The 26,125-nt window shown below is 35.9% G+C and overlaps 1 protein-coding gene across 1 annotated transcript; it reads left to right on the top strand.

Moving 5' to 3' along the window:
• The first annotated feature begins 2,280 nt into the window (after positions 1–2,280).
• Positions 2,281–11,234, top strand: LOC120268544 (transcription factor TGA2.2-like). The gene is made up of 11 exons (XM_039275894.1): positions 2,281–2,843; positions 4,018–4,121; positions 4,825–4,898; positions 5,007–5,165; positions 6,423–6,497; positions 6,591–6,650; positions 7,944–8,021; positions 8,136–8,187; positions 9,476–9,747; positions 10,302–10,550; positions 10,713–11,234. Exons 1-11 carry the CDS (start codon positions 2,746–2,748, stop codon positions 10,857–10,859), a joined length of 1,368 nt encoding a protein of 455 aa, XP_039131828.1. The 5' UTR covers positions 2,281–2,745; the 3' UTR covers positions 10,860–11,234.
• The last annotated feature ends 14,891 nt before the right edge of the window (positions 11,235–26,125 follow it).

Here is a 26,125-nt window from a genome sequence, read left to right as displayed (position 1 = left end):
GTATTTTATAACGCTGTGGCCACAAAACTTTTTTTGATAACACAAAAGCTACATAACTTTTTTCCGGTTACAAATGAGGCTATAGTGGCCTATTTTAATATGGTTTTTTGGCGCCATGTCAGCACACTGGCCGAAAACTGTCTTAAAAGAGACCATTATGGTATTACGTGCAACCAGATAAAAGTTAAATGATTTTTATGTTACAAATTTTTTTTGTGATCACAGCGTTATAAAGTACAAACATTTGTGATCACGAACGAAATGACTCTATAAAAAAGCACATGGTGGAAGATGTTTAATTTTTCATAGGGCATTTAATATTTTACTTGTTTAGAGTTCGTGATTTTAAAAATATCTTTGGGGCAAAAACTTAAAATAAATAAATAAATAAATAATGAAACCACATAAAACAGTTATAGTGTGTTTGGATTAAGGGTTCACTAGAAAAATCAACTTAAATGGAGGGTTAAAGAGAGTGAAGGGAAACCCTTCTTTTATTTAGATAATTTTTTAAAATTTAAAGGAAGGAAAAAGAAAAAAATTAACCATGATCCTCTAGCCCCCTCTGGGGGCCAACCAACTTGAGGCGCCGAGAAGGAAGAGAATCTTCAAAAGATTTCATAAGTTTTTAAAAGACTACCCTATTCTTAATTTTCTAAACCTTATTGTATGATAAAAATATGATTGATAAATTTTATTATTATATATCATTTATTTTCTTTAACCAAGTAAGATTTATCAAATAACTCTCCATTCTTTTCTATTACTAAAATTTAATTATCCAAACAAAAATTCAACACTATTTTTTTCTTTTTCCCTTACATTATCTTTTAGTTTTGGATCCAAAAAAAAAAAAATAATAATAATAATTATACACAATTTATTATTGATATAAAAATATACAATTGATACATCAATTTTAAATCATTTGAAGTCATGTTCCAAACATCCATTGCATAAACATTATTTTTTAACGTAAGTAAAAGAAAAATAAAAACCTCTAGCTTGCAATTTTCAAGACATTTCATGGTCATCATATTATTCATGTCAGGTTGAAAAATAAAAAAAGGTTTTTTTTATAAAGATTTTTACTTGGCACATCTTTTGATTTTAATATTTTCATTAAACCTTATATATATATATATATATAATTTTTTTATGTATATAAGTTTATTTTGTAATACATAAATAATATATATATATAATAAAACAAGAATGCCTTCTATATTTAATGAAAAATCTCATGATATATTTAGTAAAAATGAATTCCTTTTTTTTACTTTTAATAAAAAAAAAAATCAAGATTTATGCATCAAAATTAGTCACACATGTAATAATTTAATAAAATATATTATAAAAATATAAAAAAATTCAAATTAAATTGACATTATAGGATGATCAGAAAAAATAAATTAAAAAGAAAAAGATCACAAAATAATATTTGAAAAAAATTAAAAAGGTAGCAAGTAGTTTTGCTATTTTTTTAAGCAGGTGGCATATAAATTATATATATATATATATATATTTTTTATTGATAAATAGGTAATAAGCACTCATATATAAAGACATCATAGGTGGAGTAATGAATTTGAATTGAAGTGAAGAGAAGTGGGGAGAAGTGGTCCGATTTACCCGCATTTCTAGTGCTTCTTTGTTTTGAAATGGTGGAAGTGTTATTTTTCTCAGGCGGATACTTCTTTCACTTTCGTCTGAAGTGGATTTTAAACTAAACTCATTTTAGTGTTTTTTTATTGAAGTGGTGGGAGCGAGCAAATCTAAAATAACTCACATACTATCACTTCCAAAATCCTTTTTGAATTTATAGAACTCCACCAAACACTTAAATTCTCTGGTTTTATTCTCATTTCCTGACAAATAAACACCAGAAGTACTAAAAGTGTTTTCACTTCCCTCAACTTTCCCACAAGTGAACAGATCCTCAGCTAGGCTGCTAAGAAAAGTAGAGGATGTACACTATCCCTCGATAGAAAGCAAGTAGGCGGGGTCACGCATATAGACTCGAAACCATCGACCGACAACCACAACTCATACCCTCAAAAATAGTTTCACAACGGTATAGTTTAATACCTTAACACATTTTACTTCAACACATGTGTGCCCTCCCGGGCATAGCCATTTAGTTTAATATTTTTATGTATGTCAATTTAAAAGTTCTATAAATAAATAAATAAATAAATAAATAAATAATGTTTTTTTTTATTAAGAGTCTATAAATAAATAAATAGGAAGGATGGAGTGGGGAAAACGTCACTCACCCGCTTCCATGAATTCTAATTAAAATATTCACCGTCGCATTCAGACTTCAGAGGCTGCTACTAATTTTCATTTCTTTCCCATAAAAAAGGTTCTTAAATTTTTTCCACAGTTGAACACCAGAGTTGAATTTGAGAGCAAGAGACATAGAGAAGGGAAGGAGATGGTCAAAGGGAGAAGAAGGTTGTGGTGACGATGGTGGCCGCCACTGAAGTCCTCTGTGAGCTCGCAAACACAAAGTTAGCTCCTTTTTGCCTTCCCTTTGTCTTCTCTTGAATCAAAACTGCTACTTTTTTGTTCAATCCGTTTGGTTTCATCTCTTTCACGGGCTTGGTTTGGAGAGGTGTTGTTTTCGATTGAGAAGCAGTCTTTCTGTTGCTTTTTCGTGTGTTTGATTAGGAAAAGGTGCCGCCTTTGAGTGGTTTTCTTGTGGTGTTTTTGGGGGTTTGGATATCTGGTGGGGAATGGTGGATGGGGAGTAGGAGAGGTGGGGTTGGTGTGGGTAACAATAACGAGTTTGATCTCGTGATGCCGAGCTTTGTTTCTTCAACTTCAGTGGCCCTTCCAGTGTAAGTAGAATCGATTTCTTTACTGCTGGTTCTTTGTTATTTCTGTGATGAAATTAGGAGTTTTTTCTTGGTTTCTTTGGTTGACCTAGTGATTTTCATTCTGTGTTAATCTCTTTTTGTTCTTAAATCTCTTAGATTGCAGTCAATAAGAGAGGTGTTAATGTTTGTTTTTACTCACCTTGATACATTTATTCATAGGATGTTGGGTTGATATTTGTTCTAGTTTCAGTTTGTTGTTGATCTGTTATAGTCAGTGTATCTGCTGAACAATCAATAGTTCTGTTAATTTCTGCATCTTTGATTCTTTTCTTTTTTTCTTCCGCCGGCCTAGTAATTTTCATCGTCTTTAAATGTTTCTGTGTGTGTTTGATCTTAAATTTCCTATATTTTACTCAGTAAGAGAGAGTATTATGTGTTAGTTTTTGTTGGTTCATCTTGATGAATTTTTTCATTACATATTGAGTTCATATTGCTTTAGTCACAGTTTTTTGTTGATTTACTGAACAATGGACAGTCCTTTCTATTTCTGTATCTTTGCTTTTTTTTTTGGAATTAGATCGATGGTTTTTTTTATGGATGATGATTTAGTGATGAGCATGATGTATTATTCGTTTCCGCCAATTCTTATTCTCTTTCCAAATAGGTATTCTTTTGTCGCCTTTCTATTTATTCAACTGGAATGCATTACGTCAGCATATCATAGCCTCTCTTATTTAATTTGCCTTTATTTCCTCAGTGTTTCTATGTGTTGAGGGAGTTATTCTCATGCTTAATCTCAGCTACTGCATTCTTTATTTACCTTTTGGAAGATGCCTCAAGTCTTGATTCCTGAGATTCTAAGTATAGACTGCTTCCTTTTTATCCTTCTTCCTCTATTCCCAATTTTTAAAAGGCTGCTGTGTTGTGGGATCTGCATCAAAACTGATTTTTTCATTTTATTTCCTATTCTGTGCCAGAATCCTTGTTCCTTAATATCTAAAACAAAAGGCTAGTTTCCCATCTTTAAGAAGTTATAAGTCTAATACTTCATATTTTTAGAAGGTCAATTTTTCTGCCTGTGGACTGGTGACCTTGGTTTGTGATATCCATCTTTCTCGTCCCCTCTTTAACGGAGATCTCTGGTCGCTTTTTTGTTTTGCATGTGACTTTGCCTGCTTCGGATTGCTTTTCATAGTAGCACAGAAGGTAACAACACGCAAGCTGCTCCTGTTTCAGGCTATGGGGGAGTTGAGCAGTCTGTTGGACTACGTCGTATTGACACTGTGGACCTCAGCATAAGTATGTGATCTTTGTTTTTTCATGCCCCATTGACTGGACTCATGGTTATCTAGAATAAAAATCGAAGAGCCTTACGAATCTTTCGTCTCTAATACTTTAAATAAGTATTGCCTCATTGATTTGTGCCAAAATTTGAGATTACATCATTGCAAGCATCTACATAATACTGGGCACACACATAGATTATCAGATTTGTGTAACATTTATATGAGCTGTTGAAACATGTACCCCAGGAGCTTTCTCCTACTATATTGATGAGAAAAGTTTCTTATTTACTCAATTCCTATTCTCACAACATGGTGATAGCCTTTTTATCACAGTTACTCTCAATTAAAAATAGGAATCTGTATTGAGTTGTTGAACCAATTTCTGATGTTGATTTTGCTCCTACTTCAATCTGTTCTCCATGGCATTTCTGACTGTGGTCTATGTTAAAATCGGTAATATTCATTCAAAACATCTTACTTCTACAACATCGCTTCTTTAAGCGAAAATTGGTACTGAGCATGAAACAGAAACTCGCTCAAGTGCCAGTTCATTTCTTGACCATTTGAGCTAAGGTGCTGCTTTGTACTTATGGATGAAATTGGACTAACAGATGAAATTATTTTAACTGAGCTGCTTTGTGTACCTCTCTACGCAATGTTCTCTTACGAATTTTGTGCTTGCATGCATAAATATATACTACATCTCTTCTGCACAGGTCCTCTTCTTGATCCAAAATCAACTAGCCTGGCCATTAATTCTGATTCTCATCAATTTACTGGTTTTAATAAGGTATGTAGGAATTTCCTTATCTTTTCATATGTTTCGTTATAATACATGAAAACACCCATCTGTTGCTCTAGCAAAATCTTGCTCTAATTGATCTTTCATCAATGCCAGACTTTCACTTTGCCTGAAATTACTGCATCAGCTAGAGTTGGATCTTTCACTTTGCCTGAGAAGAAGGATCAAAGGCCGAATTTAGTTTCTTTGTTGAGTGGTCATTTAGAAAACTGGGGAGATTCCACAATGGCTGATTCTAGTCCTAGGACTGATACTTGACTGGCGTTGATACTGATGAGGAAGAACCAAAGGGGTAAATCTTCTTATCCTTGTTCCTAATAATATAAATATCTTATCTCTCGCCATTAGTGGAGCCACTGCAGTTAGTTTAAATTGAATTGGGAGTGGGAGATTAGAGAAAAAAATAAAAGAGATCAAAAGAAGACTAGAAATTGCTTATTTTCATATAGAAATGTTTGGTGACAGTTTGAATGGCTTAACTTTTTAATGTTTGGTTAGAATTTGCAATAATCAAGAACACTGCATCTTAATGTATAGTATCCGCAGTAAAGGGTATGTAATTCACAAATGTCATGCATTCTTCTTGGGCTGACCAAAAGAAGTTTTGTTATAAATATTACTAGAGGACCAGCTGGTTCATGGTGCCCCTCTCAATTACTTTAACCAAAAAGCTTGAATTCATGAAGTAATAATAATTGTAAATTTTGTTAGTGATGCACCCCTTTCAATTCAAACTTTAGTCCAATCTGAGATTAATTTTGATAGGTTCCAGAGCATAAATGGTATTTCCTGTTTATCTCTCAGAGTCATGTTGGATCAATTATCTGAAACTTGCATTTATAGTTATTATTGTCTGGTTAGGTATTTTAGATGGCTGTCACTTTTCAATACATTCTAGATGGCAGTCCGTACATTATGTGATGAAGTATTTTATTGATGTTTAAAAGGGGATTTGTTTTTAATTTCCCTGAATTGCTTTTTATGTTATTATTATTTTTGCATTTCTATTTTTTGTTTGCAATTTAATATAATTGGTGGAAGATATAATTTTTATTAGTGGAAAGGATCTTAGTTTATAGTTCTAAATGATACAATTTGAAGAAAATGTGAACAATAATGTTGGACATCAAATTTATGTGGGTATCATTTTGACTTGGATGTTTTGGATGGAGGAGACAATTTAGGTTTTTGGAATTTCTAAATTCAGATTTTGCCTTGATCACCAGTTTAATTTCTGTAAGCAAGCACTATAGATCAGCCTTTGTTCATTTATTTCATTTTGAGTGCTCTTTTGTGATTGTGGTACCTATGTTGTTATCACCATAGTGCTCAAGCAAAAGGAGTCGATTTGGTTGCAAAGTTCTTATGGTTTTTTCTCTTAAGTTTTCAAGTATCATTTTGCTTTTCTATGGGTGCACATTGAGCACTTTAAATTTGTTAATGCATGTTACTGTGATTAATTTTTTTTTTTTTAATTTTTTATTTTCTTACATGTTATTTATCTTTGTGCAGAATGAACAAGGACAACATGCTGCTGTAGGAGCTTCTGATTCTAGTGGTAGATCAAAAGACAAGACTGACCAAAAGGTTTTTTTTTTCTGATAATCTACATCAGTTATTAGTTGCAAATATATGTTGAATTTTTATTATTATTTTGAGGAGAATATTGTAATTTTGTAGACACTTCGTCGTTTAGCTCAAAACCGTGAAGCTGCTAGAAAAAGCCGATTGAGGAAAAAGGTAATGCACGATAATTTTAAATTTTCTAAATGATTCCCTTGGAAAAAAAATGTTTGGTTGTTTCTCTTCTATGTTCTGTGAATGAAAGTGTAGACCAGAGGAAGTGTAATAGTTGGTGCAACGTATTTACTGACTTTTTAAAATGCTTAAATATTTGACCGGAGTTGGTGAACCTCATAAACTAAAATTAGCTGTGCAACTCTTTTTGCATCTAGGAATATCGGCTTCATTTTTTAAATGATTATAGTTTGTTTATTTACTATTGTTATTGTTGTTGTTTTGCGGTTCTTTGTAGATATAATATTAACTAAAATATTAATTTGAACTGGTGTAATTTGCCTTTAACTTCTATGGGCATGTACAATCTTTTAGCAATTTTACGTCATCTTCTTTGGTAAAAGCTTACTGTCAATTCTCATTATTGTTTGGAGCAAACTTTTGACCATGTTGCACACCTGGACATTTTACAAACATGATCAGTTGACTGCCACATTTAGTTCTTATGAAGTGCTAGCATGAATATATATTAGGACTTCTTTGAATATATGTATATATACTAACAAGACTTTAATAGTTTTTAAGGGAAGTAAATAAATATAGGGTTAAAAACACTAGTGGCAATGGATTGTTTTGGCTCCTCAGGTGAAAGCATGTTCATTTTGGCCCTTGAATTAGATAAATTTGTTCCTTTAGTTGCCGCTGAAGGTGATGTGACAACTAATGTGTCAAAACTTTACTATCTAGGGCGGTCTGTTTGATATCCAAAACTGCTGACATTATTGTTGAGTTAACATCAGCCAGAGGGGCTATACGAATTAATATGCTTAGTTTAGGTTCCAAGTTGAAGATGATCGTTTACTGGAGAAGCCAAAATGAACAATGATTGGTTTCAAACCATAAATATGCTCTTAAACTTCCTTGGCCCATGTTCTCGAAAGCTATGCCTATGTGCTGATTATTCCCTTTAGGGAAGTGTATCAGTTAACTTTTCCTTTGAACTTTTAAAAACATCTCCATTTTTTCAGTAAATAATGCACCACTAAGTTGACCTTAAAAAAATTAATTTATCCACAAAATAAATTTTAACTTTTTTCCACTTTAGACTAGAGCTTTCCTTCATTTCTATTCATTTCTAATCAATAATCCTGTTTGATGACCACTTGCATTTTGACAGTGTCATTAAATTCTGAGGCAATAATGAACTAGTTTTCCTCATACTTTAGTGACATTTCATTTTTCTTTGTTTCGATTACATTCTGAGTATTCAACTTATATTAGTAATACTTTTGCTAGGCATATGTTCAACAACTGGAGAGCAGCAGGCTAAAGCTTACTCAACTTGAACAGGAGCTTCACCGAGCTCGCCAGCAGGTTCACCCTAGATTTTGTTTCTTGTTATCTACTTTTCTATTTTTATCATTGGTTTTAATATCAAAAGATCCCTATGTTAATTTTGAATGAGTCTCTACATATAATTTCTTTCAGGGTATTTTCATTTCAAATTCAGGGGATCAGGCCCATTCAATGAATGGAAATGGTAGTCCATACTCTTTTACATATGGTTATTTTCTGATAATAATTTAATGTTGTTAGATTTTATATTTTTGGTACTAGTGGTCTATATGGGTTTTTATATTGGGCTTGGGGTCCTTACACCAAAAAGTGATCAAAGAACTTAGTGGCTCGACCCCTATACCCTATATATAAACCCATTACACTCTATCACACAACCCGATGTAGATGCTATATTTTCAACATCCTCCTTCAAGTTCAACTCGGTCCGAACTTGCACGCACTTCTGTACGCGAGTCTGTTTACATGGATTTGCTACACTACTTGTGTCCTCGAGGTCTTACACACATGGAGGTCATACACACATGGACTTGTATCACATCGAGTGGCTCCAATATATTTCTCGATCATCATATTAGATTTTTATATTTTTTTGGTACTAGTGGGCTCTATATGAGCTCTATATTGGTTTAGGGGTCTTACACCAAAAAGTCTCAAGATTTTAGTGACCAACCCCTATACCTATATATAAAAGCTCATTACACTTCTATCACACAACCGATGTAGTACTATATTTTCAACAAATGTAATTTTCATTAATTCTAAATCTGTTGATTTGGATGTTTTCCACTTGAAATAAGCCTGATTCATGCATTTCTTTTATGGTACTAGTATTCACTATTCAGATATAATTGGTCTTCTGTTCGATCGTTGTTTTTAGGTATGAGTCCACTTTTTGGTCCTTGAACTATACCCAAAATTCATTTTGTTCTTTGAAACAAAAAATCATCGTTTTGTTTGAAAGATCAAAAAGCCTTTTTTCTGCATCATTGTTTATGTATATTCCTGCATTCTTCCTAATTCGCCTCTTTTAGGTTCAAGGAGCAAAGTGAATATAGAGGTATAGTGCAAGGCCAAAAGATCCACTGTCACCTTGCTTTAATGATTAATAGATATGTGCCCATAGGCAATTATTATCAGACTAAATAGGGAGGACATTTTTGATTCTTGGATCTAGTGAGAAGTTACCTTTATAGAATGCAAAAATTTAGATGTAGTGCTTTTTAGGGATGTTGGCGATGTTTTTGATGCCTGGAATTGTATTATGATTGCAATCACTACTTCTATCGGTGTTAACCCGTGACATCATTTCCATTAGTACATCATTTCCATTAGAAAAGCCATTGTGGTTGACTCAAAATTAGCTTGGTGCCGAATTCTACCTTGGATTGATAACTTTTTACATTTTTGTTGACCTATATATATTTATTATCAATAACGCTTACCTATTTTATGAGTCCTTGTTTCTATAGGGGCTTTGACATTTGACGTAGAGTACGCAAGGTGGCTAGAAGAGCACAGCCGGCAAATTGGTGATCTGAGGAATGCGGTTAACTCTCATGCAAGTGACGTTGATCTTCGAGTTACAGTTGATGGTGTTATGGCACACTACGATGAAATTTTTAAGCTTAAAGGTGCTGCTGCTAAGGCGGATGTCTTTTACATGTTATCTGGTATGTGGAAGACTCCTGCAGAAAGGTGTTTTATGTGGCTTGGAGGCTTTCGGTCATCTGAACTTCTCAAGGTACAAATTCTTCTCTTCTCAAATTTTCTTTGTCTTATTTACAAAAAGTTTTGGGTACTGTTTCTTGACATTGCCTCATAAAACTCTTGAAAAATGATAAGTCATTAGCTATGAATGTCATCTGCATTCCTTCTTGATGATGCTTCCAAATCGTTAGCCATATGTAAGATTGCATTTTTGAGGTACAAAAATTGTAGCTAGCCATGCTACTAACAAACCAATTAACCAAGCTCTGACATCATATTATACAGGCTACAGCGAAGCACCTATTCTTTGTTCCCCAATTTAATAAAAAGAACTTAAGTTGTTAACATGGGTGACCTAGCTTTTATACATTCATCATATCCAAGTTTACTGACATAACCTATATGATAACTATTAGTTACTCTTGTGTGAATTGTCCTTCCAAATCATGGGATTTACGAAGACAATAACATGCTAGTTCAATTCAATATTCATGATGAATGTAGCATTGTACTTCAATTTAATATTCATGAGGAAATACTTGCATAGTTTACTTCTATTCGTTTCTTTCACTGAACTTTAAAATGCAGCTTCTTGTAAGTCAACTCGAGCCACTTACTGAACAACAGTTGGTGGGGATATGCAACCTACAGCAATCCTCCCAACAGGCCGAAGACGCTCTTTCACAAGGTATGGATGCGCTTCAACAGTCCTTGGCTGAAACATTGGCTTCCGGCTCTCTGGGCCCCTCCGGGTCATCAGGGAATGTTGCAAACTATATGGGTCAGATGGCAATGGCCATGGGAAAGCTGGGCACCCTCGAGAACTTTCTTCGGCAGGTAATGCACACTTTTGACAATAAATTGCATTTCTAAGGATTCTGTCTGTAAAGTTCCCTGAATTTCAATCAAGAACTATGTTCTAATTGAAAATGCAAACATTGTCAATCTTACATCTTCTAAATAATCTGCTGATTTTGTTTAATTTCTTTTCCCTTTCAGGCTGATAATCTTCGACAGCAAACCCTGCAGCAAATGCATCGAATACTTACAGTCCGTCAATCAGCTCGGGCACTCCTAGCCATCAGTGATTACTTTTCGCGGCTCCGTGCATTGAGCTCTCTTTGGCTTGCACGACCGAGGGAGTGAGGACCTAGGTCGATTCAGCCATTTGTTCTCCTGAAAATCTTATACAATATGAAGAATTATGTGGACTCGAAAAGATGCTCTCCTCTCTTCTGCCTCTTTCCTTTCAATGATGATATGAGAAGTCAACTGGTGCAATGGTGCACGCAGAGCTTATGTTTATACTTAGCTCAGGAATTCCTGCGATCGTCTTTCATTGTATGATATCATGAACACATGAGATTTCTATGTCAACTGTTTGAGAACATTTGCAGCCATCTATCAGTAGATTAGCATGTTTAACTGCCAAAGGAAAAATGGCTTGAGATTATAAAGACTTTAATGAGATATCTTCCTATGCTTATACAAAAGAAAAGGTATGCTATGTTTTTGTTTCAATTGAGCTAGCTGTGGTGCGTAGAATTTGAATATGACGGTCGGGCTATTTGGTTGTCCATAAATGAAATTATATATTAATTGAAATTCGGTCTGAAAGTTAAAAATATTTACATTATTCTTTGTTTGGTTTTGTTATAATTAGAAATGTTTTATTTGTATTTTTATTTGGTTTTGATGTAAGTTTAAAAAGTATAGTTATCATATAAATGTAATTTTACTTATATCACAGCAATTTACATATAACCAAACATCCATAAAATAAATGATGCACATTTATTTTTGTTTTGATTTATAAAAAATCAAACCGAATCAACAGATATACTATTATTTAATCAAAAATTGAATAAAAGCAAATATATTTGTATTTATATTTTTAATGATAACACAAATAATTGAAAAATACTATATTCGAAGTAATTTTTAAGGGAAAAATTACTGTTTCACCCCTCGTAATTTTTCCAAACTTCCCAAAAACCCCATCCTACTTTTACACACCTGTGACACTTCCGTTAGTGTTTAACTTCACTTTTACCCTCTACGATTTCACTTCAAATGGGTCCATGTTGTGAAATCCATTTTAGCTTGAAAATGGTGGGAAAAGAAAGCCGAAATCACATCGATGGCAACACTTTTCAGAAGGCTTTCTGCTTGGTTTCGATGAAGACAATGCCTAGGAGTTGCATTCACGTCTTGTTGTTCTCCCTCATTTCTCCTCGGTTGAGTTGTTAGACTTGATTACTGCCGGTTTTACGTGTCCCGGTGAGAATCTCTTCATGCTATCAGTTTGACCATTCGACGTGTGTTTATTATGGTGAAATCTCATTTGTGGTAGTGCGGGTGAAGTTTATCATACAGAAATATATAAATCGGTTTCTCAATGAAAAATGAAGTTGATTTCCATCGGATTGGTCAAGTGCACTTCATCTTCAAATGAGATGTAGTTGATTTTATTGTCGAGGCGAGGCATGATGTCATTATACGTCTCCGTTTGAAAACAAGTTCATTTCGTTGTAAAGTTCTTCTCGGTTATGGTTATCTATTTGTATATTTTAAATAATGTTTAACTATTTGCTATTATCCATTTAAATATATTACTAATATGTTTAATAATTGTCATATCCGTTTAATACTTGTCATCTCCGTTTAACATTATCTTTACATGTATAACTTTTCGTATTAATGTTTAAATTCTCAAAGTCTCTGCGTAAAGCGGTGATCTTTTCGTTTGATCGAATTGTTGGCGTGTAGCGTGGCGGGTGGCGAGGGATTATGGTATCCGTGCATAAGAATTAATGACGGCATTAATTCTTATGCACGCACCAGTAACTATAAATATCCGAACACCCGTTCGTTGTAATCGATCGATGTCGGTTCATCTGTGCGTTTAATTTTTTCTCGGGATATGAAGAGTCGACTCGCTTGTGGACTTCACACCGTAAAATAACCGGGAAGAACCCTTCCCAGCTGGGCTGACCACTCACGTCGCCGTCATTATCATCATCCTCCTCCTCCTCCTCTTCCTCCTCTTCCCATGGACAACCACTGTCTCTGAGAAGCGATGTTTCATGAACCTCCTTCCCTTATCTTGAGAATCGATCGGTAGTAATCCACAATAAGTTAAAACTATCTTTTTCTCACCCTGAGGCAGAAAATGCTCGCATAATTGTCGAATCGCAGGATTCCAGGTGGATGGACGACTGGTACGATTAAGCGAGCATTTTCGACTTGGGTAAGAAAAGAAAGTTTTCACGTATTGCGTGATTGCGGAGGATTCTCTCAGAGGAGGAGGGATCAAAGAACATCCTTTAGCAGGGATTGATATTTATCACTGAGACTTTTTGTTACCGTTTAAGAACATTACGTCGATGTGTACAACGTATTACGCTACGTGTATTTAACTATCAGGATCTTCGCTTAAGTCCCAGCCATGACACATTGATTAATAGTCGTCTTTTCATGAATGTGTTTGTTTTAACCTTTTTAATGTTGTACGTTATGCGAGGTTCGAGTTGATGCATGTTATCCTACGAGCCGTCATGTGCGTTCGAGATGTCGTGCATGACATTGTTTCGTTATACTGAGGGTCGAGTCGTGAGTGTCCAAAAGTCCGAAGGGCGTTGTAAATGTTGTAAATGTTTGTATGTGAAATGTTTTGATCAGAACGACGTTTTTATTTGAATGTGAACTTGAAATTTAAGCGGAGACCTAGTAGAAAACAATGTGGGAAACAAAAAGAGCGTCATTGTAAAGCAATAGAAAAAGTTAAACAATACTCAAGTTACTCTTTAAACAATGACAGCGGTGTTTAGAAAAATACGTAAAAGATGTTTAAACAGTGACCCGAGGTAACACATCTTCAACGCTGATGTCAGTGAAAGCATTCAATTTAAACAATAACATATATTTTAAACGGTTAAAATCACTATATTTAAAACGTTTTACGTATTATTTACATGATATAGACTTTTATTTAAACTGGTAATCGTTATGTTAAACACTATATGCATCTGTTTAAACATAAAAAGCTAATCGCGTTTAAAGCTGAGATCTCATGTCGAGCGATAATGATATAGTCTTCATCAGCGTGACAGTGTATATATTTTGTCCTTTTGCCCTTGGGATGGAGGAAAAATCAGCCGATCATCACGTCTAGTCTAACCTCTATGCACTTTTTGGTCTTCATCCAGCAGATATATGATATATATATATGCACTTTTTGGTTTGCCTATCATTGCTGTTTGTTGTCTTCGTCTTCTTCTTCTTCTTCTTCTTCTTCTTCTTCGACTTATATTTTTGTTCTTCATTCATTTGGTTTTGTATGCGATTTTGTTTTGGCCGATATATTATGGAGTTTTTGTGGTATTGCTAGATTCAGTCTGGGGAGGGAAGAGTGCTAATGTTCAGACTCAGCACTTCTTTGGGAGTTGAGTGTTAGTGAGATATGTGAGCGATGGGGTCTCGAAGTTTCTCTCGTCGGGTTAAGTTCATCACACCCTTTGGATGGATATAAAACAGTTTTGCCCAATAGAAAACTGATGTTGACTTTCCAGTGGATGTGTCACGTGCACTCCATCTTCAAATGTGCTGTAGTTGATCTTGTCGTCGAGAAGAAAATGTGCCATTGCCGAATCCTAATGAAAACGAGTTTTTACTCGGGTACTAAGTTCCTTCTCTTTTAATTGTTCCGAGTTTGTCCGGGTCATTAGTGTTTAAATATGTCCGTCACTGGTTAACATCTTGTACTAGTCGTTTACGTTATTAGTTAACTGCTTAGTATTTAATTTAACGTTTAAATATTGTCATTATCACTTAAACATTATATTCTCCGCTTAACATATTGATGTTTTCATTTGACTAAAGTGTTGGCGAGGGAATTCGATTCTCGCGAGTGCTCCCGTTCCCCATAGTGACCCTCGACGCGTGGGATGTCTTCCTTCCTCGTCGGACTCATTCCGCAAGTGCTGTCGTTAGATATTGGACAACGTTTTGATGGTGTCGAACATTTCGTGTGGATGTACTTAAATCATGCAATCAAAAGGAATTTTTCGACTTCAAATTCATAAAGAACGAAAAACATCGAGGGCGATCTGTGGAATCGCATGCCGATGGTTGTCATCTGGCGCTTCATAGTACATCAAAAGAGTATAATAAAAATACTTTAGAATCAAGACGATCAACCCGTGCACACACTTGTGGTGGTGGCATAGTTGACGTCGCATCCGAAAGCATCCATGGTTAGCGCATCAGTGATTCGGAAGCTCAAGGACCGTCCTTGTACAAGGCCATCGACATTCAGAAGCGACATGTTGTGGGAACATGGTGTCCACACTACCCTGTACAAGCGGAGCTTTGGTTGGGAAAAAGAAAGCACGCAGGGTGGTCCTCAGAGCGTTGACATCTCCGAGCTATGACTGATTTTGCTTTGGTATGTGGATAAGGTGTGGTTGAGACAAATCCACCGGCTGACCGATCGTGGAAAAGAGACGGTGATCGTTTAAACGCGGCATTCTTTTCTTTTTCGGCGTGCGTATCATGGGATTCAAGAGGGCTTGCGGGCAGCTCTTGTTTCTCGATGGTACCCACCTCCTTGGAAAGTATCGAGATACCATCATGGGTGCCACAAGGAAAGATGGAAACAATAGTTTTTTCCACGTCACCTTCGGTATAGTCGACAACGAGACCAATGCTAATTGGACTTGGTTCATATCTAAGTTAGCCGATGCTTTATACGAGGATGGAGATTATCATGAGATAATTACCTTCGTCTGGACGCAGAGTCCAAGGGCCTTGTGAGCGCAATTGCAGAGTCTTCCCTTCTTCGCCACATGCATACCGTCTTCGACATTTGGATGCCAATTTTATGAAAAGCCAATGTCGGACTTGGGAAGGCATTGAGGAGGAGGCCGGGTCTATATAGCCTTCCGCATTGCGTGGGCATCCATGGCTAAAAGATTTCGGATGATCCGTGAATAAACTGCAGGCCACATCACCCGAAGCTCATCACTGGTTGATTAATAAATCAGATATGGCACATTGGTCAAATTATCTGTTCAGAGGTGATTGTTTAAACTTTCTCAATCTTTGTTTAATTACACTTGTCTGACTTTAAATATTAATCCTTTTCTGATTTAAATCATTTACAATAATGTTTAAACATGTTTACTAATTATTTAACCATCACCTGCCTTTGTTTAACCATATTTGCCGAGTTCAACTTGATGCGCATGTTATGTAACCGCGTGGAGCAAGCTTAACAAATGGGAGACCCTACTTATGCCCGGACATACATTCGATGGTAGGAGATCATTGTTGAGGAGCAGCCAAATCTTCGTGCTGGTCGTTGTATCGATGATCGCTACGAAAGTGATCGACCGGTCAGAGCGAACTCTCGTAGGATCTCGCCATCGAACTTGTTCATGTCGAAGGTGGCAAGTTTACGGTATCCCTGCAAACACGCTATGGCTGCAATAACGCAGACATACACCAACGTACATCGATTTATTAGCGGGTACTTCACGTCAGACAATTACAAACTGGCGCATAAGGAAGCTATATTCCCCATACCGGACGACGACGCCTTCGACTGAAATCGTGAAGGCTTCGTTTGATGACCGCCTGTGACCAGAAGACAACTTGGGCGGCCTAGACGAAAGAGGGATCGAGTCGCAGCGCTTTGATGTCCGCTGGAGTTACATCGGCTACGGCCATGGATCCCGCCACAACGACTGATCTTGCAATGAAACTCGTCACGACTAGGCATTATAAATAAGCCGATTTACGACGAGGGGAAATATTGTGTATTGATGGGCAACTTTCCATATTTAAACTCTTACTCTTTACAATGAATTGAATGTATTTAAACGTAGACATTATTATTTTTAAACGGATACACTCGTAATTTGAAATATTTCAACTCGATGTTTAAACAATATATGGTATATTTAAACAATTAAACGGAAATGTACTACAATTACAACATAAATTAAACAATGAAATGAAACTAAATGAAATTTAACCTACCTTACAATTGAAAACAAACAAAAATTTACATTGAGATATACAAGTCATGTTATTCCAAAACGAAAACAATGAATTGAATGTCCAGGGTTTACATTCGAAAACAAAAATTGACATTGAGATATACAAGACATGTTCTTCGGTCGACAAATCTTAACCCGCCAGACGACTCCCCCTTTGTCATGGACGCCAGCTCGCCCTCCTCCTTAAGTATGCTGGTAACATATCTTAATCCGAGGTAAGGAACGTCTCTCGCGTGTAGCCGTAACTTCTCACCCCAAAGTAATTGCTCGATAAACCGCACGACGTAGCACGGCGCAATCGACGCTTCCCTTGTTCTCGGCGCGTGGGTTTCCATGTCGCAAAGCACGAGTGGGTACTTTGCGCCGGCACGACTCCCTAACTCCATATCGACACAATTGTCGAATAGATTCCGTTGTCGAGATATGCAAGTTGAGATTAGAATACCGATTACATACCAAACACTATTAATCGGACATAATTGAAAGATCTTACCATGTCCAACGCGTCTTTATCATGTACTCTCGGACATGAAGAATAATGCCTGTATTCTTGTTTATCATTGTCGAGGACGATGACATGGAAGTGTCCATTCATGATTATCGGGAGGATGATAATTAACTTCATAATACAGCTGCGCATACGATCCCCGACCATAGCCATAATTGTTTCATGTGCATCGTCCTGCTTTGACATAAAAAGCGCAAGCGGTCTGGTGATGGAGGCGCGCTTCTCGTAAGGATATGGCTCTTTGCTCAGCTGACTTTTGTATAATGCATCACGAAAGCCGCCCATCACATCATTTGTGACCATCTCCTTCCCTCAAGCAGCGTGTACAATTTGTCCTCGTGAGTGCTCGACAGATATTCTTCCACACGATAAAGTCCGAGGTTTAACGATCACGTATATAATAAGACCATATTGTAAATGTTTGAATGATATTATCAATTGTTAAATGATATTATATATAATTAAACGTTAAGTAGACAAATTAAATGATAACATAAAGACATTAAACACCATTAGAAAATCGTTAAACACTATAATAAAAACTTTAAACACTATCATAAAAACTTAAGACTTACCCGTCCATAGAGCAGTTGAGGAAGATCCTCATCAACTACTGCTTATATTTGTTAAGACGAGACAAAGCCAACCCATGGGAATAAAAAGCTTTTCGAGCAGTCTCGTCCCATTGTTGATTGGTCTTGATCATCTCTCTCGTTTCTGGTTGGGGTCTTCATGAGGCATCACTGTTGCATCTTCACTGATGTTCAAGACCAAATGAAGATCTTCCTTCGATGCGAGGGACTGATGGCGACAAGATCAACCGTGAGACACATCCTTACATGGTTGATTCTTGTTGTGGGATTGTGCCCGGCTTCGACTGCGGGACGATCGCGACAACATCAACCGCGCAGATGCATCCTTACATGGTTGTATTTGTGGTGGGATTGTGTCCTGCTTCATTGCGGTACTGTCGGCCACGGCCACGGCAACAGATTCAACGATCTTCTCAACCGTGGCCACGCAGCGACATCATCGATCGAGAACACACCCTTAGCTTGTTCTTGATCCGCAAGGATTGGGTCCATCTTTGATGCCGATATTCGCAACCGTTCCCACCGGTCCATCGATTCATTAAGAAGAGAGTTGACGACCTTCTCAACCGCTGACAACGGCGACATCATCGACGATGTCCCTCCAATCGCATGGCCATGTCATCAACGGCGATGCGGCCTCGCGATAGAGATCGACCGACGATGGTGTTGCTATTGTTTCATCGTCAGCCGGCGGTGGAGACAGAGGCAGTATTATTCTCTTCTTTTTAGCAAGTCTCTTCGAATATGGCCGTCTTGGAATGACCTTCCCGATGATGTCGTCTGTCAAATTCCGACGCCTCGCTTTGTCCCGGTGCTCAGCTTCTTTGGAGGGATGGCGTAGTCGGTCAGGAACGTCCCTCCGAGGTGCCTCAACACGAGCGACGTGTGAGAAAACCTCGTCATCAACATCCGCACGCTTGCATAAGAGTTGCGGTGACATCTTTCGCTTAATAAAGTCGCTGGGCAGCATGGGGCGCCTATGGTCGTGGGGCGCGCCACATACTGGGGACCTGTCGTTGTCGTGTAGAGGGGGTTATTGCAATCACGGGGTGGGAGAGGCTTCTCCCGTGCCGAGGATCGGCAGGCGCGTGGTGGGTCGAAGCAGGAGAACTACGCCGAGCGCAAGACGATAGAGGTGCGCCTCTCATCCTGCCTTCGAGCAAGTGGTTCCAGAGCAATAGCATCCATCCGTCAGCTGGTCTCAATAAATATTTTTCTTCAAAGATTCACGGAACATTTCAGAAACTAACATATGTAAACCAAACAACGTCGCTGAAATCATTCATTTTTAAAATCAGAAAACTATATTTAAACATGATTGGTTATATATTTAAACGTTATAGAATATATATTTAAACGGAGAACAAAAATATTTAAACCAAGTATGAATAAGTTTTTAAACGGTAAATACTAAAAGTTAAACACTAAATAATATGTTTAAACATTAAAGACTTATGTTAAAACATTGTCCATGATTTATTACCTCTTTTCCCATCGAGCGATGCAAAGTCGGTTTCTACCGTCGCTTGCTTCCCAGAAGTACTTTCACCGTAGCACAACATCCTGGGACCTTGCCAAAGCGGACTTTCTTCCCTGCTCCGTCACCAGTAAAACTAGACGTTAAGCCGACCGAGCAACCCTAACGTACCCTCGTGCTCGGGTCCTCTTCCCGGCGAATCTATCTTGCACTCGGGCCACGGCTGCAGAATATCCTCCATAAGCCACTCTGTGCGTCGCCTCACGCCCACGCGTGATCGCCCCTACGGTGGCGGTAGATCATCGACGTAATCAATGATCCGCCTCGAACCGAGCATGATGTATTTGGGAAGAGGATCACACTGCCCGAGGTACACCATCGGGAGTTTGACAAAATTATTTTTCTTCTCCCCTCCGTCGAACAAGTCGCACCGTAATGCTCTTGATGGAGTCTCGTGTCTCTCGTATGTTTTTGATATATACCGCCCTTCTAACGCACGACCGGTTTTCTTCTTTTCGAAAGACGATCATGCCACCATCGCAACGCTGTACCAAGAACGAGGGCCACATCTCGAGGTCCCAAACTCAGCAGAGCTTTCCCGATCCTCAATTTATTGGTGCGACCATCGTATCTTTGCAAAAGAGAATCAAGAAGGGCCCTCTCTGGTATATAGCTTCCCACCTCAAAGTAACGCTGCAAACGGTGTCCTTCAATAATCTCCCGATTGTCGAGGGGTCATGTTATCTTTCAATTCAGCCTAAGGTCTCCACAACCCAGTGTCAAATAGCATCGCCCATTAACTAGGTCGACCGCCATAATCACAAGCTCACGATAATAACAACACATTCAATATGGAGTATCGACAAAAGTTTAAGTGGAAATATAAGGTTTTAACCGGTAACCTCTCAGTTATTAAACAGAGATATCAAATGTTAAACAGAGACCCATTTAATTAAACGTAGACTGAATACTTAAACAGAGACAACAAATTTTAAACTATAACATCTCATTTCTTAAACGCCAACCTCATTTGTAAAAAGCGCAACTATATCAAACGAAAGGGGAAATGTACATTATAAATATTACACAAATCATAACAATCGAAAAACTATTTTCGAGTAGTGTATACATACGAAAATGCAAAACAAAACAAAACCCTAGCCGAGAAATCTCCTCAGACTAACAAAAACTACAGCCGAGAAATCCCCTCAGCACTTTCAATATCTTCTAACAAAAGCAGAAGCACAAAACAAAACCGAAAAATCTTTCTTTGTAACAGAATAGTTAACATAAAACCATACTCAATACCTTAGATTGCAAAGCCCGATGAAATGCCAACTAGTCTGCTGAGGACTTCTCCTTCGAGATACTGCGTGGAAAGGGAAAAGTCGATGAAATGCCAACTCGTGAGGCTTCGGCTAGAGACAACTTGAGACAACTCGAAATGGAAAAAGTGAAGACGCGAGTTGAGAAAAAAGCAAATGCTGACTCAATAAATTCGTCTCGTGGGTTACCCTACGGAAACCCACCCCACTTCCTCTCAAACCGCCGAGATGCTTACGCTACGACTACCATGCAAGGGCATTGTCCATAAAATTTGAACTCACTCCGCTCACATCCGTTACATGCTTTTGGGGTTTTGAAAAACATAGTGTTTAAAAAGGAGGGTTTTTAGGGATTGCAAAACTAACGGGGTGTTTTTGCAATTTTACAAACTTAGAGGGTTTTTGCAATTTCCACTATATTTAAACATTTAACTTATATATTTAAACGGTATCACATGTACTTAAGCAGATGTTTAAACTTTAAAGAATACTTGTAACAGAAAAATAAACACCGCTCAATGCTAAATACTATATTTAAACATTAACGACTCATCGTTAAAACACATCATTCATGACGTTTATTACATCTTTTCTTTTGAGAGATAACAAACCGGGTTTTGTATCGTCTCGCTTCTCGGTGAGTACTTTCACCGTAGCATAACATCCTTGGGGTCATGCTCGAAAGCGGACTTTCTTTCCGGTTACCGTCGACTTGTAAACCAGGGATGTTAGCGCTGATGAAAGCAACCCTTAATATACCCAATGTTGGTCTTTTTCACAGCCCATCTAGCTTGCACTCGAGCGGCTGCTTGTGGAATATCCTCCATAAGCCACATGTGTGTCGCCCTGCGCCCATCGCGCATCACCCCATACCGTAGATCATCGACACAATCAACAATCCAGTTTGAAATCGAGCATGAGCTATTTGGGAAGAGGATTGTACCCATGAGGTACACCATCAGGAGTTTGACAAAATTTTCTTCTTCTCCCTTCTGTTGAGCAAGTTGCTCAAGAGTTCCTCTTGATGGAGTCTCACTGTGTCTACAGTAGGTTTTTTAATAAATACCTCTCTTGAAAAGTCGAATGTGTTTTCTTCTTCGAAACATGACTACGCTCCATCGCAACGCAAAACAAAAATGAGGGCCACATCTTCAGTCTCGAAACTCAGAGCTTTTCCCGATCCTCAATTTATTGGTGACGGCCATCGTATCTTTGCAATAGAGAATCAAGAAGGGCCTCTCTTGGAATACAGACTTCTAGCTTAGTAAATGCTCAGTGAATCGGTGTCCTTCGGATGATTTCCAAGATCGAGGGGTCATGTGAACTTTCAATTCCCCAAGGTCTCCACTCACCGGTGTTAAGTAGCATCGCCCATTTACTAGGTTAACCGCCATAATCACAAGCTGCAGATAATAACAACATATTTATCAGTATTCAAAAAGTTTTAAGCTGAAATATAATATTTTAAACAAAAGCCTAAATTATTAAACATATATATAATATTATAAATAGTGATCTATTTTTCTTAAACAGTAATCACAATATATAAACTGGAGACATTCGCTTTTTAAACTAAAACTCATTTTTTAAACGGAAAGATCATTTTGTAAAATCGCAACCATATCAAATGATGTGGAAAAACGCATTACATTATAAATATTACACAAATCATAAAAATCGAAAAACTATTTTGATCTTGTACACAAATAAAATTGTAAAACAAAACAAAACCCTAACCGAGAAATTTTCTTGCGGACTCAACAAAAACCCCAAATGAGAAATCCCCATCAGCACTTTCAATATCTTCCAATAAAACAGAACCACAAAACAAAAACCGAAAAATCTTTCTTTTGTACCTGAATAGTTAACATAAAACCATAATCACAACTTCTTCAATACATTATATTGCAAACTGATGAAATACCGAATACTTGCGCAGGACTTCTCCTTCGAGACACCGTGGAAAGGGGAAAAACTAAAAATTACAGGAGGATGTGCCGATAGAGACAACTCTGAAAAGTGGAAAAGTGAAGAGGCAAGTCGAGAAAAACAAGTATACTGGCTCCAAAGAAGCCGCCTCTCGGGATTACCCAAGAAAAATCCACCACTTCCTCTCAAACCGCCAAAATGATTGCAATGCCACGACTTCCCATGCAAGCATAATTTTGTCCATAAAATTTGAAAATCACTCCGTTCACCACCATTACATGCTTTGGAGGTTTGTAAAATATTGTGTTTAAAAGGAAGGGGTTTTTAGGGATTGTCAAATTAAAGGGGTGTTTTTGGTAATATTACAAACTTAGGGGGGTTTTTTTTTTTGGCAATTTCCACTTAAAACAATAGTAAGGCAATAAATATAATTCCCTCATGTTTAGAATTAACAACTTAAGATATTTTGGGCTGAAATCTAATCTATGAAATTCAATTAAGAGAAATGTCTTTTTTTTTAATCATATTGCACTTAAAATAAATATTAAATTGTGAAAAGAATAAAAATCAATATGGAAAAAAATTATGATTGCAAAAATTACTAACATCCATGGAGAAAAACAGAGATTAGGTTTGGGAAAAATAATCCAAACAGAAGTGCATTTGTCGAGGATTTAAACTAAAAACTTATGTTCTAATTAGGTTTGGGAAAAAATAATCCATTCTATGGAATAGTGGTCTTATTATATTCTCTTATTTTAAATATAGTCAATAATTTTTTATTTATCAAAAATAAGTTATTAGGAAACAGTCACGGGTTCATTTCATTGGTACTACATAAGTTTCATAAGTATAACGCTATGGTCGAAAAAGTTTTTGTAACGTTGTGGCCACACAAAACTATTCTCCGACTACATCGATGGCCACAAATGTTTTTCAACGCTAGTGGCATGCAAAAACTATTCTCCGATTGCACTGATGGTCACAAATGTGATGGCGTGGCCACAAAAATATGATCATAGGAAACCTTTGTTGCCACATCGTTATAATGATAAAAACATTTGTGGCCACAATGTTACACATTTGTGACCATCATGCAATCTGGAGAATAGTTTTTAGCGATAATCAACGTTACAAAAACATTTTGTGGCCATAGCGTTATACTTATGAAACTTATGTACTACCAAAGTGAAATGAGACCCATCAGGTCACATACCAAACCTATTATTTATTTTTAAATGGTACTAATCGCTAAATAATAGGTATAATTCTTGAATAGTCTCTCCAATTTTTATACATATATATCCTTCAACTTTAAATTGTAATATATTAGTCCTCTACTATTTTAATTGAGTCATATCAATCACCCTAAATAGTAGAAGGACTAAAAATTTATAATTTAAAAGTAAAAGAGCCCAAAAATGATAAAATTTTCAAAAGTGCGAGAGACTGTTTGGATAATTAAACCTAAATAATAAAAACAAATTTTTCTTGAAGTGCTTCATTGGTTTTTATTATTTAAAAAAGAAAAGTTCTTTGAACTAAGAAATTATGTGTTGTTTATTTAAAAGCTAACTCTATAAAATAATTCCTCTTCCCAGTTTAGTTAATTTTATACTAAAATAATTTGAAGTAGCTAATCCACAATCATGGGTCCAATTATAAAAATGAACAAATAGTGATACTAAATTATCAAAAAGTATAACTAATAACGAAAAAATTATTACAATTTATTGTAAATAAAACAAAGTGCATACTTATGGTTCTAATTATAAATAATAGTTTAGAATTTTGTTTTAATTATAAATAGAATTTTGTATTATTTTTTAGCAAAATAAATATGTAATATATTTATTGAATGTACACTATTGATTGATTCTTGTATAGTGTATTTTCGTCTTTATATTTAAAACATGTATTATAATCTTTATTATATGTTTAAAATTAATTTTATCAATAGCGCTTATATCTCAGGCACATGGAAATTCGGTCATTTAATTAGATTTTTTAAAACTAATGAATGTTAAAGTTGATATCATTCTGTAGGTTGCTTTAGACATGGGTGGTTTTTTATTTATTTATTTTTATAAATTATGAACAAATCATGTACTATAAGGTATATAGAGGTGGAGTTAATCTCTTGACATAAACTTATGCCCTCACTCTACATATGTTAGGTTTCAAAATCTGCTCCCTTAGTAAGGATGAACACCTTACGTAAAGGATCTGATGTTAAACCCAAAGGTCGTCGGCACATGGATGGTTTTTATTTAATATATAGAGTTAATTTTTTAACAAATTTGAAATAATTTTGAGAGAAAAAAATAGTTTCTAATAATATTGATTTTATGATTATGGATTATAAGTCAACAAATATTTCATATCAGGTAAACAATAAAAAAATGTACAATATATTACTAGTTTTAAAAAAAAATTATTACTTGTTTAAAATAAATAACAGAGATAAAAAATATTTGAAAAATTAAAATAATGTTATGCTTTTCAAGTAAAAAATATAAAATAAATAATAAAATATCTTATAATAATGCCACATTTTTGAAGAGTATGATAATCTTTGATGTGGAGGAATCATAAGTGATAAAAGCACATTTTTCTCTGCATGGAGGACGCTGTTCAAATTCGCATACTAAACATAGTAAAGTCCCTTATGGTAGGTGCGGATAGTGAGTCCTTATATAGAGGACGGTGTTCAAATCCTCGTACTAAACATAGTAAAGTCCCTTATGGTAGATGTAGATAGTGAGTCCCCAATACATAGGGTAAAAGGCTCGTGGTGGATTTAATTAAGCATGCTCTTTGTTCACAGTAGATTATCCACTTTGTCAAAATAATAATAATAATAATAATCATCATCATCATCGTATAGTCAAATTTCTCCTTGCAATGGATAAAACAAATTTTCTCGAGATGAACACAATAATTATAGGTACATGTATGATTTTATTATAATGTTATATATCTCTATATATATAGGTATCATTATTATTTTATCAAATTCATTATTCTCGTGATCATAACCACCTTATTGGATGAGCACCATCGTGAATGTAAACCTAAAAACAAAAAGCTACTTTTGAATTGATAACTTGGAAGTATTATTAACAATGATAATTTTGAATAATGTGGAAGTATTATTATCAATGATAATTTGTTCTTATTTTTATTTTATAAAAAAATTAAGTTATTTAAAAATAACTTTGAATTGATATCCTGTGGAAACCAAATAGAATATAAAGGAAAACTACAAAAAATAAGGAAAATAAAAACAAAGAAACATAATATGATTCATCAAATAAATAATTAAAAACAAATTACAAACCCCAAAAATATACTGATTATTTTTTGTTGTAAGATACTTTTTATTTTACTTTAATTTCATCAAGGTGGATGATTTCCTTTCATGCAAAAATTATTACATGTAAGTCCTAAAATTTGTGTTTTGTTCTTCTTCCTCACAAAAAGAAAAACTTTTAAAATATTTTTATATTTTTCTTTTAG

The sequence above is a fragment of the Dioscorea cayenensis genome, chromosome 9 (assembly GCF_009730915.1).
Source record: "Dioscorea cayenensis subsp. rotundata cultivar TDr96_F1 chromosome 9, TDr96_F1_v2_PseudoChromosome.rev07_lg8_w22 25.fasta, whole genome shotgun sequence".
Classification (NCBI taxonomy): domain Eukaryota; kingdom Viridiplantae; phylum Streptophyta; class Magnoliopsida; order Dioscoreales; family Dioscoreaceae; genus Dioscorea; species Dioscorea cayenensis.
Note: the sequence above shows the minus strand (reverse complement) of the source record. Positions and strands in the feature narration are given on the sequence as shown.